This window comes from Sceloporus occidentalis, unplaced genomic scaffold (genome assembly GCF_023333645.1).
Source record: "Sceloporus occidentalis isolate IW3139 unplaced genomic scaffold, rSceOcc1.0.p SCAF_69, whole genome shotgun sequence".
In the NCBI taxonomy this organism is placed as follows: domain Eukaryota; kingdom Metazoa; phylum Chordata; class Lepidosauria; order Squamata; family Phrynosomatidae; genus Sceloporus; species Sceloporus occidentalis.
In genome coordinates this window covers 4,135,274-4,152,500 of record NW_028317049.1, presented here as the reverse complement: position 1 = coordinate 4,152,500, position 17,227 = coordinate 4,135,274, and the positions used below count along the sequence as shown (strand labels likewise).

At 43.2% G+C, this 17,227-nt stretch overlaps 1 protein-coding gene and 1 long non-coding RNA gene across 15 annotated transcripts in view; one reads left to right on the top strand and one right to left on the bottom strand.

Annotated features, from left to right (window-relative positions):
• The window catches only part of LOC149286425 (RNA-binding protein Musashi homolog 2), a 538,943-nt gene extending 525,172 nt beyond the window's left edge, over positions 1-13,771 (top strand). For 10 of the 14 annotated variants that reach the window (XM_089494106.1, XM_089494104.1, XM_089494103.1 and 7 more), the window contains 3 exons: positions 2,842-3,050; positions 7,108-7,185; positions 9,666-13,771. In XM_089494106.1, the coding sequence (XP_089350232.1) occupies positions 2,842-3,050; positions 7,108-7,149 (251 nt within the window). In that variant the 3' untranslated portion in view covers positions 7,150-7,185; positions 9,666-13,771. The remainder of the gene's footprint in view (positions 1-2,841; positions 3,051-7,107; positions 7,186-9,665) is intronic. The other 4 variants (XM_089494105.1, XM_089494112.1, XM_089494114.1 and 1 more) reach the window with 2 other exon arrangements.
• On the bottom strand, positions 5,550-16,912 carry LOC149286424 (uncharacterized). Its single transcript, XR_016277606.1, has 4 exons — positions 16,276-16,912; positions 11,193-11,310; positions 9,566-9,854; positions 5,550-5,665 (listed from the first exon to the last, which is right to left on the bottom strand). It is a non-coding gene; the product is annotated as an uncharacterized LOC149286424 (long non-coding RNA).
• Between the last annotated feature and the right edge of the window lie 315 nt (positions 16,913-17,227).

The window sequence follows — 17,227 nt, the reverse complement described above, 5'->3', positions numbered from 1 at the left end:
CGTCGGCATCTGGGGCTGGCATCCTCGGAGAACGATGCTCTGGAGATGCCAGCCACAGATGCCAGCGAAACGTCAGGAATAAACTCTTCCAGAATATAGCCACATAGACCGAAAAACCCACAAAAAACTATAGCTTTGGTAATGCTGTTTATTCCATGTTGGCTCCCCATCTCCATCTTTGTAGTGGTTGCATGTTTGAGGTCGACCCTTCATTTTAGGACTTGTGTTGCTCAAGGTGTACCAGTTGCCTGTATGTAATATGTCAATTGCTTCTGTTTTTGTTGGCTTATAGTCTGAGTATCCAACAGCGATGGAAAGACCCCAGTTTAACCTATGGCTCTTTGGAGGAAGCCCTTGGCTTTCCAGGTTTGGGTTTTTCCTTGACCTCGTAATGACTCAAAGTCGGTGGTTCCCAAACTTTGGTTCTCCGGGTGTTTTGGACTTCAGCTCCCTGAATTCTTGACTGCCGCCCAAGCTGGCTATGGTTTCTGGGAGTTGGAGTCCAAAACAAATGGAGGACCAAGCTGGCTATGGCTTCTGGGAGTTGGAGTCCAAAACAAATGGAGGACCAAGCTGGCTATGGCTTCTGGGAGTTGGAGTCCAAAACAAATGGAGGACCAAAGGTTGGGAACCACTGCTCTAAGTAGACAAACAGTTGCGTCGGAGTGCAGAAGTGAGCCTTGCAAGCTGCAGACAGAAAACAAATCTGAAATGCCACAGGTATATACACTTGTATATGCACATTTGCAGCTTTGACTTTTGCGGATTTGGTTATCGATGGATTTTATTAATACGTTCTCTCTAGCAATCTCTAGGTCCTCCAGTGCAACTCTGTGATCAACTTTAACCAAAAGTCGCACTGAAGGACCTAGAGATTCCTAAAGATAACACTCTACTAGGCCTTTGTAGCTCCTCCAGTGCAATTCTATGATCAATGTCTGGCAGATGTTGCAACAGAGGACCTAGAGATTCCTAGAGAGGATATTTTGCAAGTGGGATGAAAAGAACCCAAAGCTATGGAAAGGCTAGCCATCGCTCTGCAACGTTCCCATTGCCTTTTCGCCTAGGCAGAGGTGGAAACTGGGCAGTGTTGTTTTCTTATCGTGGAGGATTGGATTTCTGCGTTCTCAATATTTCTTCTTATACACATATAAGTTGTAGGGTTTTTGTAATGAACAAATACTTTACCACTCATTTTACAAACCAAACCTCTCCAGGCAGGGCAGGTAGCCTGACGACGGCAAAGCTTATTTCGGAAAAGCCATGTCAGGAGGCAAGTTTCTGGGTTTGTGTTATAGTCGGAGTTACTTCAGAGTACCTTGTTATCAGACATTAAGCAACCGGTCAAGAATGACCCAGTTTGGATATGGACGCAAGAGGGAAGGGAGCTCTTACAAAGTATAAAGCAGGCAGTTTTCTCTATCTTGGTAGAAAACACCTTCCTCCGCTAAGAAGGATGCTAACTTCGGCCTGTTGCAGACTGCCAAAATAAAGCTGCTTCGGGTCTCTTTGGAGGTATGCTATTTAAACGATGCATGGGTCCTAAGAGTCCGGAGGTCGTGCCAAAGCCACACTCCATTCCTAAGCGCTGGAGGGCAGCTTTGGTGCAGCTTCTGGATTCTTAGGATGCTCGCGCCAAAGCCACACTCCATTCCTAAGCACTGGAGTGCAGCTTTGGTGTAGCTTCTGGATTCTTAGGATGCTCACGCCAAAGCCACACTCCATTCCTAAGCGCTGGAGAGCAGCTTTTGGTGCAGCTTCTGGATTCTTAGGGTGCATGCATCATTTAAACAGCATACCTCCAAAGAGACCCAAAGCAGCTTCATTTTGGCAGTCTGTAACAGGCGTTCACTACTACTAAACAGTCCCAAAAAGGAGCCAACTCTTTCCATCGGTCGCAACTGGATTCTTTATTGCTAGTTGAAATATCTCTATCACATATCACGCTCTGGAAATAAATAAGTTTCACATCAGGACAGTATATCCATTTACAGGGTTATTTCTGCTTTTGTCGCTGTCCATTTTGTCACGTATTAGACTTTGCGAAAGAGAGACAAGCCCTCATAATCTTAAATCAAGAGGGAAAGGCTAAAGCGACAAAACCATCTCTTGTACCTAAAAGAAACCCAAACGTTCCATTGCATATCATTTATTTGTTTTATTTGTTTTAATTTAAAGAGATTAAAAAAACAACAACAACATTTCAAACCTCCAAACCTTCACTTCTCTTTAGCGTTTAAAAGGGGGTGGGGGGGGATAGGTTGTATATTTATTTGTTTTCCTCTGAAAATTCCCACCAAAGACTAGCTATCGATTTGCTTTCTTTGCTGTCAACACTTAATATCAATATTAACACAATGTGTAGTCTAAAACTAGTTCCTTTGTAGTTTGCATGGGATGTGAATGCTGTCTCGACGTGCCCAGATCTTAGAGAAACTCGTTTTACTACTGCATGAGCATCAAAATCAGATGTTGGAAAATACATATATATATCTATATATTTTTGTGTGTGTGTGATAATTTGGTGAAACCGAGCACCCCACAGTCTCTGGTTGCAGTAGTGTGTTGAATGATTATGTTATCTTTTCGTTTCCTTCTCTCTTTATACATCTATTTGGAGCGCCAAGCTTCTTAGTAGTATGGGCTGACTATTATCGAGTACTTGCTCTCCTTTCGCATGGCCTTGGTTAAATGTTAGAAAGTTGGACCTAGGCTGTTTTCATTTTCTTTTTCTTTGTTCCTTTCCTTTCCTTTCTTTTTTAAAAATTAGTGTTTTGCTTTGTAATAACTGTGCATGCTCAGCTTCTGGCCTCATACTCAGCTTTATTCTCTGCACACCAGTCTTGAATAGCTACAGTGCTCAACCGAATTTTGGCGCGCCCGCTTCCCCGGCAGGCTCCAACCCAGCCCGGCCCGGAGGGTTTCCGGGGGCAAACAGCCCAGGGCCCGTTGCAGACCTCTACGGTACAGCCAGCCAAGACTCCGGTGTCGGTAACTACATAAGTGCTGCCAGCCCCCAGCCTGGCTCCAGCTTCGGACACGGAATCGCTGTAAGTAGGCCGCTTTGTTTTCTCATTTGTCTTTCCTGACACACCGTGGGCTTTGACTACATGGTTTTGATTAATATCTTCTCTCTTGGAATCTCTTAAGTCCTCCGGAGCAATTCCGCAACACGTTGACCATAGAGTTGTGCTGGAGAACCTACAAGTTCCTAGAGGAAGCATATCTCTAGGCAGTTGTAGGTCCTTTCCGGCACGATTCTGTGATCAACGTCTGGCAGATGTTGACCGTAGAGTTGTGTTGGAGAACCTAGGTGTTCGTAGAGGAAACGCATCTCTAGGCATTTGTAGGTCCTTTCCGGCATGACTCTGTGATCAACGTCTGGCAGATGTTGACCGTAGAGTTGTGTTGGAGAACCTAGATGTTCGTAGAGGAAACGCATCTCTAGGCATTTGTAGGTCCTTTCCGGCACGACTCTGTGATCAACGTCTGGCAGATGTTGACCGTAGAGTTGTGTTGGAGAACCTAGATGTTTGTAGAGGAAACGCATCTCTAGGCATTTGTAGGTCCTTTCCGGCACGACTCTGTGATCAACGTCTGGCAGATGTTGACCGTAGAGTTGTGTTGGAGAACCTAGATGTTCGTAGAAGAAACGCATCTCTAGGCATTTGTAGGTCCTTTCCGGCACGACTCTGTGATCAACGTCTGGCAGATGTTGACCGTAGAGTTGTGTTGGAGAACCTAGGTGTTCGTAGAGGAAACGCATCTCTAGGCATTTGTAGGTCCTTTCCGGCACGACTCTGTGATCAACGTCTGGCAGATGTTGACCGTAGAGTTGTGTTGGAGAACCTAGATGTTCGTAGAAGAAACGCATCTCTAGGCATTTGTAGGTCCTTTCCGGCACGACTCTGTGATCAACGTCTGGCAGATGTTGACCGTAGAGTTGTGTTGGAGAACCTAGATGTTCGTAGAGGAAACGCATCTCTAGGCATTTGTAGGTCCTTTCCGGCACGACTCTGTGATCAACGTCTGGCAGATGTTGACCGTAGAGTTGTGTTGGAGAACCTAGATGTTCGTAGAAGAAACGCATCTCTAGGCATTTGTAGGTCCTTTCCGGCACGACTCTGTGATCAACGTCTGGCAGATGTTGACCGTAGAGTTGTGTTGGAGAACCTAGGTGTTCGTAGAGGAAACGCATCTCTAGGCATTTGTAGGTCCTTTCCGGCACGACTCTGTGATCAACGTCTGGCAGATGTTGACCGTAGAGTTGTGTTGGAGAACCTAGATGTTCGTAGAAGAAACGCATCTCTAGGCATTTGTAGGTCCTTTCCGGCACGACTCTGTGATCAACGTCTGGCAGATGTTGACCGTAGAGTTGTGTTGGAGAACCTAGATGTTCGTAGAGGAAACGCATCTCTAGGCATTTGTAGGTCCTTTCCGGCATGACTCTGTGATCAACGTCTGGCAGATGTTGACCATAGAGTTAGTTGTGTTGGAGAACCTAGATGTTTGTAGAGGAAACGCATCTCTAGGCATTTGTAGGTCCTTTCCGGCATGACTCTGTGATCAACGTCTGGCAGATGTTGACTGTAGAGATGCACTAGAGGGCCTGGGAAATCTTAGAGTGATGTTCTTATGTTGTTTTAGTGCAGTTTTCCCACATTCACAGGGGTCCTTTGCCCCTAACTTCAGTGAATGTGGAGGGACCATTCTACTTATACACCCCACAGTCTCTTTGCGTGCTGTTTACACTACACAGACCCCAAATCAGGTCCAGACCCTTTTCACAATGCCAAATCTGTAGTGTTTTATTTGGATTCCTTCTTTTGTAACGGCAAATAAATTTACTTACTTACTTACTTACTTACAGTTCTCAATGTCTGGACCCAATTTGAGGTTTCCGCCCCTTACCCCGCGTTAAGAAGGCTCACCTTTTGCTCTGGGTTTTCCAGAAAAGTCGGAGCAAAATGTGACGACGATGGCCACCGGCTCCTTTCTCTCAGGGTCCGTGCGAACATCCCTGCCGAGTGCCGGTCTCTGTGAGGTTAGGTATGAGGCTGGGCACCTCATTCTGACCTCAGAGGGACTTGTGCCCACTGAGGGTTCACAGGGACCGAGTGGAAAGGCAGCTGCCCATCGCTTGCCAAAAACCTGCGGCAGGTATTAGTGGGGATTCAGTGCCAGAGTATTCTGGCGGATGTAGGCAAGCCCTTAGGTCTCCTGGATGAGCATTGTTAGCTGGCATTGTGCAATGCCTCCCCCCACCACCACCACCACCACCTACTTTTTTGCTATCAGGTTATGGCCTTTTATATCCCTGTACTGTATAACCAACTCCATTTACTAATAGGCCTTTCACCGCAGAACACCCCACAGCCCTGTCTGTCATGTGAATTAGACGCTAAATTGAATCTGTTGGTGTGACTTTTCTCCTGCCCTTGCCTCCTCCTCTCCGGGTGCCATAGAAATGAAGCTTCACAGTTTGGACAGCAGTCACTAACAACAGAACTGTTACTCTGGGACTTACAAACCACAACGGCGCCTCATTCAGCCAGGTGCCTCATGTGGCGCAGATCCTTTGCAGCCAGTGCAGGCGGACGTAGGTTTGGTGCCCTTATTTCAGATCAATATCGGCCGCCAAGCAGTGCCCGTTTTAACTTTCTATCTGTAAAGGAGAAGCAAAGGGGTTTGTGTGTCCTCTCATACACCGCAGGGAGCTTTTTTTCAGCCGCATACATGTGCTATCTGTACATCTCCATATGCAGCTGAAACATGATTCCACAGTACTGGATTGAGCTTAAATTATCTGTCGTGAAAAATAAACCAGAAACAACAAACAGGGGTTCTGTCCTGAGCTAATCTTAAGTCGCCAAAGCATATCTGCAAAGGGCTGCTGTATCCAAAATGTGAATCTTATAAAGGGTGGCATCTCTATTTGCTGCGCAAAGGGACACTCTGAGATACGCCTTTCATGGACTCAAAAATAGGCACAGATTGATATTGGCTAAACATTAAGCATTCATATAGCATGAAGTAGGAACACTTGTCTATTCTCTGCCTTAAGAGAAAGGGTAAGAAGGGGATATTCTAGCCATCTCAAGGCAAGATTCGCCCAAGGCAACCACCTTCCAGTCTGTGTTTCGAAGCCAAAATTATTGTGTAGCGGCAGAGGCCAAAATAGTGTGCATCCAACTGCATAAAGGAGCCAGGTTGTTCCTTTTAATCTGCGGGTTTTCAGCATCCGTTTTCCTCAAGCAAATCTGGATATGTTTTTAGTATCAATTGGGTGTGATTCGTAATGCGGGGACTCGAATTTGCTAACCTGGGAGCGGAGATTTTGCTTAACGAACTGCATGCAAGATTTATTGTGGTTGATCTCACTTTGCTCCGATGGTGTGTGTTAGCATGAATGTGTCTATTTAAACCAGATTAAGTGAAATTTGGAATATCCCATATCAATTGACACCCACATAACCTTTGCAGCGCCTATTTGATTCTTTTAACCGCTGCAAAGACTCCGCTGTAGAAATCAATGCACTGCTATATGTTACTCCTGTGCATTTCCAGTCCCAAAACGTTCCCTGAGTAACCTACAAATCCCATTGGCCATACAGGGAAATATAGGTTATTATTCCGTACAGGACGACAACAGTACAAGCTGCCGTCCATTACCGCTTCAACAACGCTCCTCGTTTCCATCTTTTTTGGCCTAAAGATTGGGTCGTGCTTGAAAAAGTGTGCGGCGTTGGCCTTTGGTTTGCAAAGAATAACACGGCACTCAGCACTGTGCTTTCCTTGCACTAACCTGACCTTTTACATCACGTCGCGCATACATGCGTACGGCCGGCTCTTTAATTTTAACGTCCGATAAAGCAGCGAGCGGCTGCTTTCCTAACGGGTTTCGCGCCGCTGTTTTTTTTTTTACTAACGGCAGCTTCGGAAACGCTCTTCCAAATTTACCTGGTTCTAGAAAAGGAAAAACCCTGGCGTTGGATTTGCCAAAATGTTAGACAGCAGCCCCGTTCATGCTGACAACACACAAAACTTGTGATTTAAATGCGATAATTCTCCTGTACGCTGATGATATTCACAATTGTACAATTTTAGGGACCTTTGATTGCAACGGCTTTTACAAACGGATACCATTGAAACGTTACACAGGGTTGGTTGCCATCTCACTTGGAGGTATTCCGATATATATATATAGCATTTATATTTTCTACAGTTATACTTTTCTTCCCTTGTCTTTCTTCCCGTCTTGGATCTTCTCTCCCCCACCTCCTTTAAAAAAATAAATCTCCTTTTCCCCCAACAAAAGCGGTTTTTGGGGATGGAAACTGGAACGAGAGATCTTCTATATATCTCTAAAATCTTATTTCTGTCCATCTTTTAATGAAATCGTGGCAGCTATTCCATCTTAGAGCGCTGCAAATTCTGAGCAAAGAGCTGCAGATTTGCACAGAGACCCCAAAAGCAGTTTCCAAAGACACAGGGCTTTTACTACACGAAAAGCTCATTTAACTTCGTTTGGCAAATATTGGCCTGTTACAGACTGCCCAAAATAAAGCTGCTTCGAGTCACTTTGGAGATAAGATATTTCAATGATACATGAATCCTAAGAGTCTGGAAGCTGCACCAAAGCTGCACTCCGATTCCTAGGACTGGAGCGTCGCTTTGGTGCAGCTTCTGGACTCTTAGGACGTATGCATCATTGAAATACCATACCTCCAAAGTGACTCGAAGCAGCTTTATTTTGGCTTGTCTGTAACAGGCCATTGTGTATTTTTCTTACCTGCAGATCAAACGTCACAAATTATCAAAACAAATAAACCTCAACCAATTAAAAACAATTAAAGCACGATAGGGCTCAACCCGTTTCCTTCCCTTTCAACTGATCTGTTGGTTTTCATCCCAGTAGTAGACGTATTTCCTATTACAAATAGTCAGCCTGCAAAATAAAACTGCTTCCCAAAAACAGTCTGTGACCAGGTATATCTATAGATGTAGATAGAACTAAGTGCTATATCTTTGCTGCTAATTGTAATGATGTGTCTGATCTGTCACGCATCCCGAATTATTTTAAAAATCAATGCATGGAATGACTATCGTAATGTGCTGAAATAAAGCTAATGTGGCATGCTCCTTTGCGGAAAATCTTGTGAATCAAAGTTTGTGAGAAATAGGTCTGGGGTAATTTTGGCCTGTTACAGACTGCCAAAATAAAGCTGCTTGGGGTCTCTTTGGAGATATGCTATTTAAATGCTGCATGCATCCTAAGAATCCAGAAGCTGCACCAAGGCTGCACTCCAGCGCTTAGGAATGGAGTGTGGCTTTGGCGCGAGCATCCTAAGAATCCAGAAGCTGCACCAAAGCTGCACTCCAAGCGCTTAGGAATGGAGTTTGGCTTTGGCGCGAGCATCCTAAGAATCCAGAAGCTGCACCAAAGCTGCACTCCAAGCGCTTAGGAATGGAGTGTGGCTTTGGCGCGAGCATCCTAAGAATCCAGAAGCTGCACCAAAGCTGCACTTCAGTGCTTAGGAATGGAGTGTGGCTTTGGCGCGACCTCCGGACTCTTAGGACCCATGCGTCATTTAAATAGCATACCTCCAAAGAGACCCCAAGCAGCTTTATTTTGGCAGTCTGTAACAGGCCATAGTTTTAGTGGTTTGGCCATTTTGTGGCCGAGGAACAGTTTTTGCTATTTGCAGACTCAAAACACAGTGTCCAAATTCTGTCCCTGGTGTCCTCTAAGAAATAGGTAACAGCCTTCCCTCGGCTATACACTTGTAGTACTGCAAAGGTACAGTCCTGTTAGTCTGTAGAATCAGTACATAGAGAGATCTTGTAGCCCCTTTGAGACTCACTGAAAGAAAGGAGTTGGCAGCATTAGCTTTCCTAGATGTAATGGTGAAAGGTCTGGAAACCTTGCCCTATGAGGAACGACTCAGGGAGCTGGGGATATTTAGCCTGGAGAAGAGAAGGTTAAGAGGTGATAGGATAGCCCTGTTTAAATAGTTGAAGGGATGTCATATTGAGGAGGGAGCAAGCTTGTTTTCTGCTGCTCCAGAGACTAGAAGACGGAACAATGGATGCAAGCTACAGGGAAAGAGATTCCACCTCAACATTCGGAGGACCTTCCTGACAGTAAGGGCTGTCCGACAGTGGAACGCACTCCTTCCTCGGAGTGTAGTGGAGTCTCCTTCCTTGGAGGTCTTCAAGCAGAGGCTGGATGGCCATCTGTCAATGGGGATGCTTTGTTTGAGAGTTCCTGCATGGCAGAATGGGGTTGGACTGGATGGCCCTTGGGGTCTCTTCCAACTCCATGATTCTACGAAATGCATTTTGTAGACCAAATGCACCTGATGAAGCATACTGAAGTCTAGGGGGTCGTTCCCACTATGAAAAGCTCCGAATCCTGATTCAGGCTATATGCCCCTAATCCCTACTCAAAGTATTTATATCCAGGGGATATAAAGCGGAGCAAATGCAAAAAGCCCAGGGGGGTTATAACCGTTATTTTGAGGTTCTTTTGAGAAGAATTGTGAGTTCGTAATACAATACTTACATTATTATACTGCAAAGACATGCCCGTCTCGGAAGACGGAGAGGTAATAATTTTCTTTGTTGACCCCATCCCTCGTTCTTTCTCTCTCCCTCCGCCGTAGAGTATATCTGGATGTCCGGGCAAGACGGCGCGGAGTTTCTGAAACGGTTCCACGTTCCGGCGATAACACCGTCAGACTTTTGAGCATTTGCATCTTCACCAACAAACCCACGCGAAAACTGGAGGTGGCACTCGGGAGGATTTGGGTCGTCCGAAATCTCTTTTTATCATCTCATATGAACCTGCTGTACTATATATAGAAACAACAGCTTTTAAAAGAAAGAAAGAAAGAAAGAAAGAAAGAAAGAAAGAAAGAAAACACGAAACAACGAAAAAAATATGTATATATATATAATCCATTTCTTCTTCATTTTATGATTTTCCTTGACGTTCTTTTCTTCCCCCTTTACTTCTATTTTAATCACGTTTTTATTTCGGTAGTATTTTGACATAGGCTTATAGTCACGTAGAGCTGCGACTTTGTGTATTTTAGGGGTTGTGGGAGGGGGGGAACACCTAACCATAATATAACCGTTGATATATTAAGGGTTTTTCTTTGGCTTTGCTTTTTAACCCCCTCGCCCCCTTTTCCTTTCCTGTTTTTTGTCGCTTAACATGGTAACGCGGTTTTTCGGTTGACTGGTCCCAGTTCTGAAACTGGGGGAACGGGGCGATATTTGGGGGGGGGGGGGAGAATTGACCTTTTTTTCTTCAGGTGGGATTTAGCACACACTGAATTTAGAAGTAGAGCGAGCAAGACAACCGAGCGGAAATATATCCGTTCTATGCTGGACGGGGAAATAGGAGGCTGGCTCAGTAGCAGTCCTTTTTTCTATTAGTTAACCTAATTATATCTATTTTTCGGCAATAAGGTAAGGATTCCCGGAAGTGTTTTTTTTCTTTCGGGGTCCTTTTTTGTTTTTCCTATAAGTGCATTTTTCTGTTGTTAAAAAATAGAGGCGGTAAGGCTTTGCTTTGTTCTCTGAAATGGTGAATTCTAAAAAACAGAGAGAATACTGTAAATACAATTCCATTAACGTACACATGAACTATGAAAGAAAGAAAGAAAAAGAGAGAGAGAGAGAGAAATGCATCCTATTTTTTTGTGATGGGTGTCAGGCTAAGGCAGTTTGCGTACCGACACCAAACGGGAGGAAAAGGCGGCGGTTTGAGGGCATAACCGGGATCTCTTCCACGCCGCCTCTTTGGACGTGGATGGAAGATGCGCCAGGGCATTGAAGCTCTAACATGGCGCGCGCCCTCGCGTTTTTCCGCCTTTTTGAGATCCAACCGCCATCGCCGGCCCATAGCAACTAGATCCCGCTTGCTCCGTAGACGTTAGACCTTATAACTGTACTAGTGTCATATACCAGCATATTTAACTAGACATCTTGCGCACACGCCTTCGAACGTTTTTAACGGTCTCGTTACATTTCGTTGTTGTTTTTTTTTAAATTCGAAAAGAGACACCGCTTTTCCCCCGAGACCGAACGATAAATTTAAAATAGCTAACGTTTTAATATCGGGAAAAAAGAAAAAAAAAGGCATTTAAAAGTTTCAAGCACACTTTTTTAAAAGATAACCTTACTTTCGGAATCACCTGACTTGTCCCATCCATTTCAGCCGCGCGCGTTCCCGGCCGACGCGAAAGGGGCGGAGAGGCGAATAAACGCTTGCATCTTCTCACCTCGTCTCCATTTTCTTTCCTAGATAGGAAAAGCAAAAGCGGACGTCGTCATGTTGTTGTTGTTTTTTAATTATTATTATTTCGTTTTGTTAAAACAAAAAAAAATTTGTTCTGAATACCTCAGTGCTACAAGGTTTTATCACCCTCTAGACGCAAGAGAAGTTTTTAATTTATTGTAGATGAAAACAAGATTTGAGAAAAATAATAATAATGATGATGATGATGATAATAATAATAATAAATGTATAAATAAAAAAACATCATTGCACTGTGACTGGTAGGGAAAAACTGACAATTTCCAATTTGCACATGTTTTAATGTTTGGCTGTTATATATATTGGTCCTCTGCTGGGGAGGAAGACTTATGATGAAGGATATTTTTTAATTTAATCTTTTTAAATACGGGGGGTCACATAGTCCGGCAAGACAGCAACTCAAAGTACAAACGCGGTAGGCGATATTACAAGCATTAACGAACTATAGCGTGGGTATATTCTTCTTCTCTTCTTTTTTTTTTTTAAACGAAACATTAATACCGACAGGTTTTATTAATATTTTTTTAAAATCGTTACGTTTATAAAATTTTGGTACTCTAGGTACAGCCAGGATAATAAGACACTGAATGCGACCTTTGTTAGATTAAAAATAATTAAAATTAAAAAAAAAAAAAAGGCTGCTGCACTCCTATTTTTGTAAAGATTTTACTAACGAGTAGGCTAATAATATAGATGTTTCGATAGACATGTTAGAGCAAGGCATCTTCGAACACTCGCCGGAGCGCGAAAAAGGAGGAAGCGGGGAGAACGGTGTTTTTATTTTTCTCTCCTTGTTTCGTTTGTGTTGTTTGTTTGTTTTTTAAGTCAAACAACAACAAAAATCATCGGTTGTTTTGTTGGGTTTTGGATTATTTTTTGTTCAGCGGGAGGGACTTATTTCTTAATTTTCTTATTTCGAAACGAGTCAGAATGCCGGACGCATTTGTTAAAAAATAAAAATCACCAAGACTCGATCAAGTAGTAGACTAAAAGAAGGAGGAAAAAAAATTGATGATGACGACGATAATAACTAATAAGTAAATGTAATTAACCGCGAACCAAAATTCCCTGAGAGTCGAGTGTGTTTTTGCAAAACGGAAAGTTCAGGGAATATATATATATAAATATATCTATTTTAATTACTCTTTAATCAATGTAGAGGACGTCGGAGGACGGCCTGTCGAGAACTACTTCTGCGGGAAGCTCCTGCGCGAACGTGCGGGAGGGACTTCCGGGCCCGTTTCCCGGAAGCGGAGCTTTCTCAGCCGTGGTTCCCGAGAGCGTTGCGTCCGGTCTGTATACTACCACGTGTTCCTCCTCATTCGGTCCCTCTCACCTCATAGAAGATCCTTTGTTGATCATTGTTGTATGTTAATAATGTATAAAAAAAAATGACTAATCTTGTAAGAGTGCTGTCCTGATGCTAGTGTAGTAGTGACACCTCCCCTACCCCTATTACTCCTTCCTCTTTTCTTCTCTTTCTTCTTCTTCTTCTAGTACATATTGGTAGTCGTATTGTAATTAAGGTTAAATACATAGACGTAGTTATTCAGATTTAGGACCAGTAAGGATAGAACTTTCTCTTATTTAAAGACAAAAAGAAATGCTAATAATTTTGGGCAGATTTTGTTGTTGGTTTTATCGTTTTAATTTAATTTTTTTCTCCCCCCCCCCCCTCCGTTTGTTCATTCGTTTCTTTTCATTACGGTTTTCCTTTCTGCTGATCTCACGTGGTTTCAACTAACCAAAGGTCTCGCAACGTTAAAACGGAAACGGGAAAACGCCGGCGCGGCGTTTCGTAGGTTTATTCCCCCTCCAAAAAAAAACCACCCACCCACCCACCCTTTGACTTTTTTTACAAAGAGGGTGTGCCATACTACCTTAAATGCTAATGCTAGATATGCAAAACTGGATTTTTTTAATTTATTTTTTAATAATAATGATAATAATAATTAAAAAAAAGAGGGAGGCACGGTATAATAAAACAAAAAAAAATGATTTTACTAAGAGAAAAAATAATAATAATGATAACGATATTTTTTTAAAAAAAGAGAACGCTCAGAAGAAAAAAAAATTGCTCGCCTGTGTGAATACGTTTTAGATGTTTCTATACCTTTCGAAGAAGATCAATAAAATAAAGCCCCAGCGGCTCATCCATAGCACAACTTTTGTGTGGAGCCCGGTTACGTTTTTTCGAAGTGGCTTCCTAGGTTCGTTTTAGTTCCCTCATTCATCTTAGAAGTCTGTTTTTAAAAAGATTTGGGCTTCGTTTTTAAGTTTTTTGGGGTTCGTTTTCCTTTTTTTTTTTTATTAAAGGAAATTAATTTTAATCCCAAAAGGCTCAGCTGACGCTTTATTTTAGACAAGGACGGGAGGCACGAAACCTCGTTTGCTTGGGTTTGATCCCAAATGCCCCTTTTCCCAAACAAACATTGCCTTGGAGTTTAGGAAAAAATCCAAAATCTTGTGGTGCAAACAGGGATTGAAAAAAGCACCGTTCTCTCTTGAATGATTAAATTTTTTGTGCCTCGAAATACATTACCTAGGCCTAATACAGACAGCCAAAATAAAGCTGCTTCGAGTCACTTTGGAGGTATGGTGTTTCAATGATACATGCGCCCTAAGAGTCCAGAAGCCGCACCAAAGCCACGCTCCAGTCCTAAGGACTAGAGTGCAGCTTTGGTGCAGCTTCCAGACTCTTAGGATGCAAACATCATGTAAACACCATACCTCCAAAGTGACTCGAAGCAGCTTTATTTTGGCTGTCTGTATAGGGCCCTATTCACCCAATAAAAGAAAAATGTCAGAGGCTAGGGGACCGTTCGGACTGACGAATTATAATACGGTTCCACATGAACCGCTATAGCTAGTGGTTCTCAACCTTTGGGCCTCCAGATGTTTTGGACTTCAATTCCCAGAAATCCCAGTCGTTATGCTCATTGTTCAGGAATTCTGGGAGTTGAAGTCTCAAAAACTCTAGAGGACCAAAGGTTGAGAACCACTGCACTATAGGGCCCTGGGATTTAGGTTTAGAGAGAGGCATTTGGGCCTCTCCAAACTGCAGATCCCAGGATCCCATAAGATGGAACGAGGCAGTTAAAATGGAATTGCTACACTTATGTATACTCATCCCTCCACATTCGCTGGGGTTAGGGGCACAGGACCCCCCAGAATGTTGAAAAGGCGCAAATAACAAAAACACTATGTTTTTATTCGAGAGGAAACCTCTATAGGAATCTCTAGGTCCTCCAGTGCAACTCTGTGGTCAACATCTGCCAGACACTGACCATCGAATTGCAATGGAGGGTCTACAAATGCCTAGGAGAGTGTTCTCTCCGGGAATCTCTAGGTCCTCTGTTGCAACTCTGGGGTCAACATCTCCCAGATACTGACCATCGAATTGCAATGGAGGGTCTACAAATGCCTAGGAGAGTGTTCTCTCCGGGAATCTCTAGGTCCTCTGTTGCAACTCTGTGGTCAACATCTGCCAGACACTGACCATTGAATTGCAATGGAGGGTCTACAAATGCCTAGTAGAGTGTTCTCTCCAGGAATCTTTAGGTCCTCTGCTGCAACTCTGTGGTCAACATCTGCCAGACACTGACCATCGAATTGCAATGGAGGAGCTACAAATGCCTAGGAGAGTGTTCTCTCCAGGAATCTCTAGGTCCTCTGTTGCAACTCTGTGGTCAACATCTGCCAGACACTGACCATCGAATTGCAATGGAGGGTCTACAAATGCCTAGTAGAGTGTTCTCTCTGGGAATCTCTAGGTCCTCCGTTGCAACTCTGTGGTCAACATCTGCCAGACACTGACCATCGAATTGCAATGGAGGAGCTACAAATGCCTAGGAGAGTGTTCTCTCCGGGAATCTCTAGGTCCTCTGTTGCAACTCTGGGGTCAACATCTGCCAGACACTGACCACAAAATTGTGCTCGAAGAGCTACAAATGCTTAGTAGAGCATTCTCTCTAGGAATCTCTAGCTCCTTCAGGGCAACTTTTGGTTAAAGCTGACTGCAGAGTTGCGCTGGAGGACCTAGAGAGAACATATTAACAAAATCCGTGAATAAACCAATCCGCAAAAGTCAAAGCCGCAAATGCGGAGGGATGAATGTAGCGAGAACGAGCCCCTAGGAGAATTGGCGAGGGATGATCTGCCTATTTCCTGAAGGTTAGGGCATTCGGTGGAGCTAAAACTTTGACACTGACTTTATGAGAAATCCCGGCGCAGATTTCTCTTTTCTATCCTTGCCCGAATTTCGCCCTCGGGATACTAGGTTTTTTAAAAGTTCTCCTCCCTACCGAAGGGGAAAAACAAAAGACGCACCATCCTATCCCCGCTTGAAATCGACTTGATTAAAATTAAGAGCAACCTGTTCCTTTTGGGGTTATTTTTTTCCCCTCCCGTTTCTCGTTCCGCGTAACGTTCCTTATTTTTTAATTTGAATTTGTAGCTTTGGACTTTAAGGTAGCATGGCTCTGTTGCTGTAATTTCTTTCCCCTTGTACAGCAGTATATACACAAGCTAATGAATGTTTTAACACATCTCTCGCTAGGCTAGTCGAATCGTTGGGTAAACCGTTGAGTTAAATAACGATGATAATGATAATATTAATATTAATAATAATAATAATAATGACCTGAAAGGTGTATAGACTTCTTTTACTTTCTCTCTTTTTCTCCGCCCGGCTCTTAACCCCGTATGGCTCTTTCGATCTGGAGTGTGAATGAGGGCTAGGGACTCCAAGCCACCCAAAACCATCTTGTTCCATTTTTGCCATCGAATCCAATGCAAACACGCAACAAGACTAAAGCAATATAGTTTTACTACATTTCTTTCCTCAAAAGTCAGCCATGGTTATGTAATAATAATAATAATAATAATATATATATATATATTGCATATGAAAACTGTTTACAAAAAGAAAGAAAAAAAACACTAACTACTTATTTTTTACTCTTCGGGTGTTATTCGTTTCGGAAAGCTTTTGCTCTTATTTTTTCGAGGTCGTCGCCGTCGTCGTCGTCGTTGTTGTTGTTTTCCTTCCTCAAAAAAATAAAAATAAGCAAAATGGTTGGAAAAGCTGAATCCGAAGCTGGTTCTAACTATGTTTCCGAGTGAAAAGGGGGCCTTAGACACACCGGCAGATTCCCAAAAAGATCTGCGTCAATAAACTGTAGAGTTTCGTAAAACGTGTGCAGAATCCGATTCCAAATCCGCTTTTTTCCTTGCCCTCGCGGGGGGCAAGCGCTGCGCGGGGTTCTGCCATCAAGCTAAGCAATACTTTAATACTGTAATTTTAAAAGATAAATAAATTAACCAAAAAAAACAATAATAATTAAAATCAAATGCTATTTGTTCACCGGTTCAACCAAACGATCCGAATGTATCGTCTTGAAAACTAAACGGAAGTCACCCGTGCGATATAACCCGTGTCCTTGTACATAAAAACGCCGCCGACGCGCGTCGGACGACGTTGAGTGTCATCCCCCCGAACCCTAGCGATAGCAAATAAACCTCACCGTAGTATCTGTCGTCCGCGTTTCGAATCCCATCGGTAATCTCGACGCAAAAGTCTTGGCGTTTTTCTTTTCCAGGTGGTTCTCAATGTACTTTAATCGACAAAAGACAACAGCGGCTAGGCCTAGCCCCCTTCTCCTTTTCTATTTTAGTACGAACCGACGCGAAACTTTGGTAGTGACTTTTTATATACATATATAAATATATATATATATACATATATATATATATATATATACGTGTATCTATATATATCAAGCATCTTTCAGGTCTCTCTGTGTATGGCTTTTCCGAAAGCCCCGTTGTAAAAAAAAATATGAAAATGAAAAATAAAATGCCTACCTGGATGGGGGTCTCTCACATCGCAGATGTGGAAAG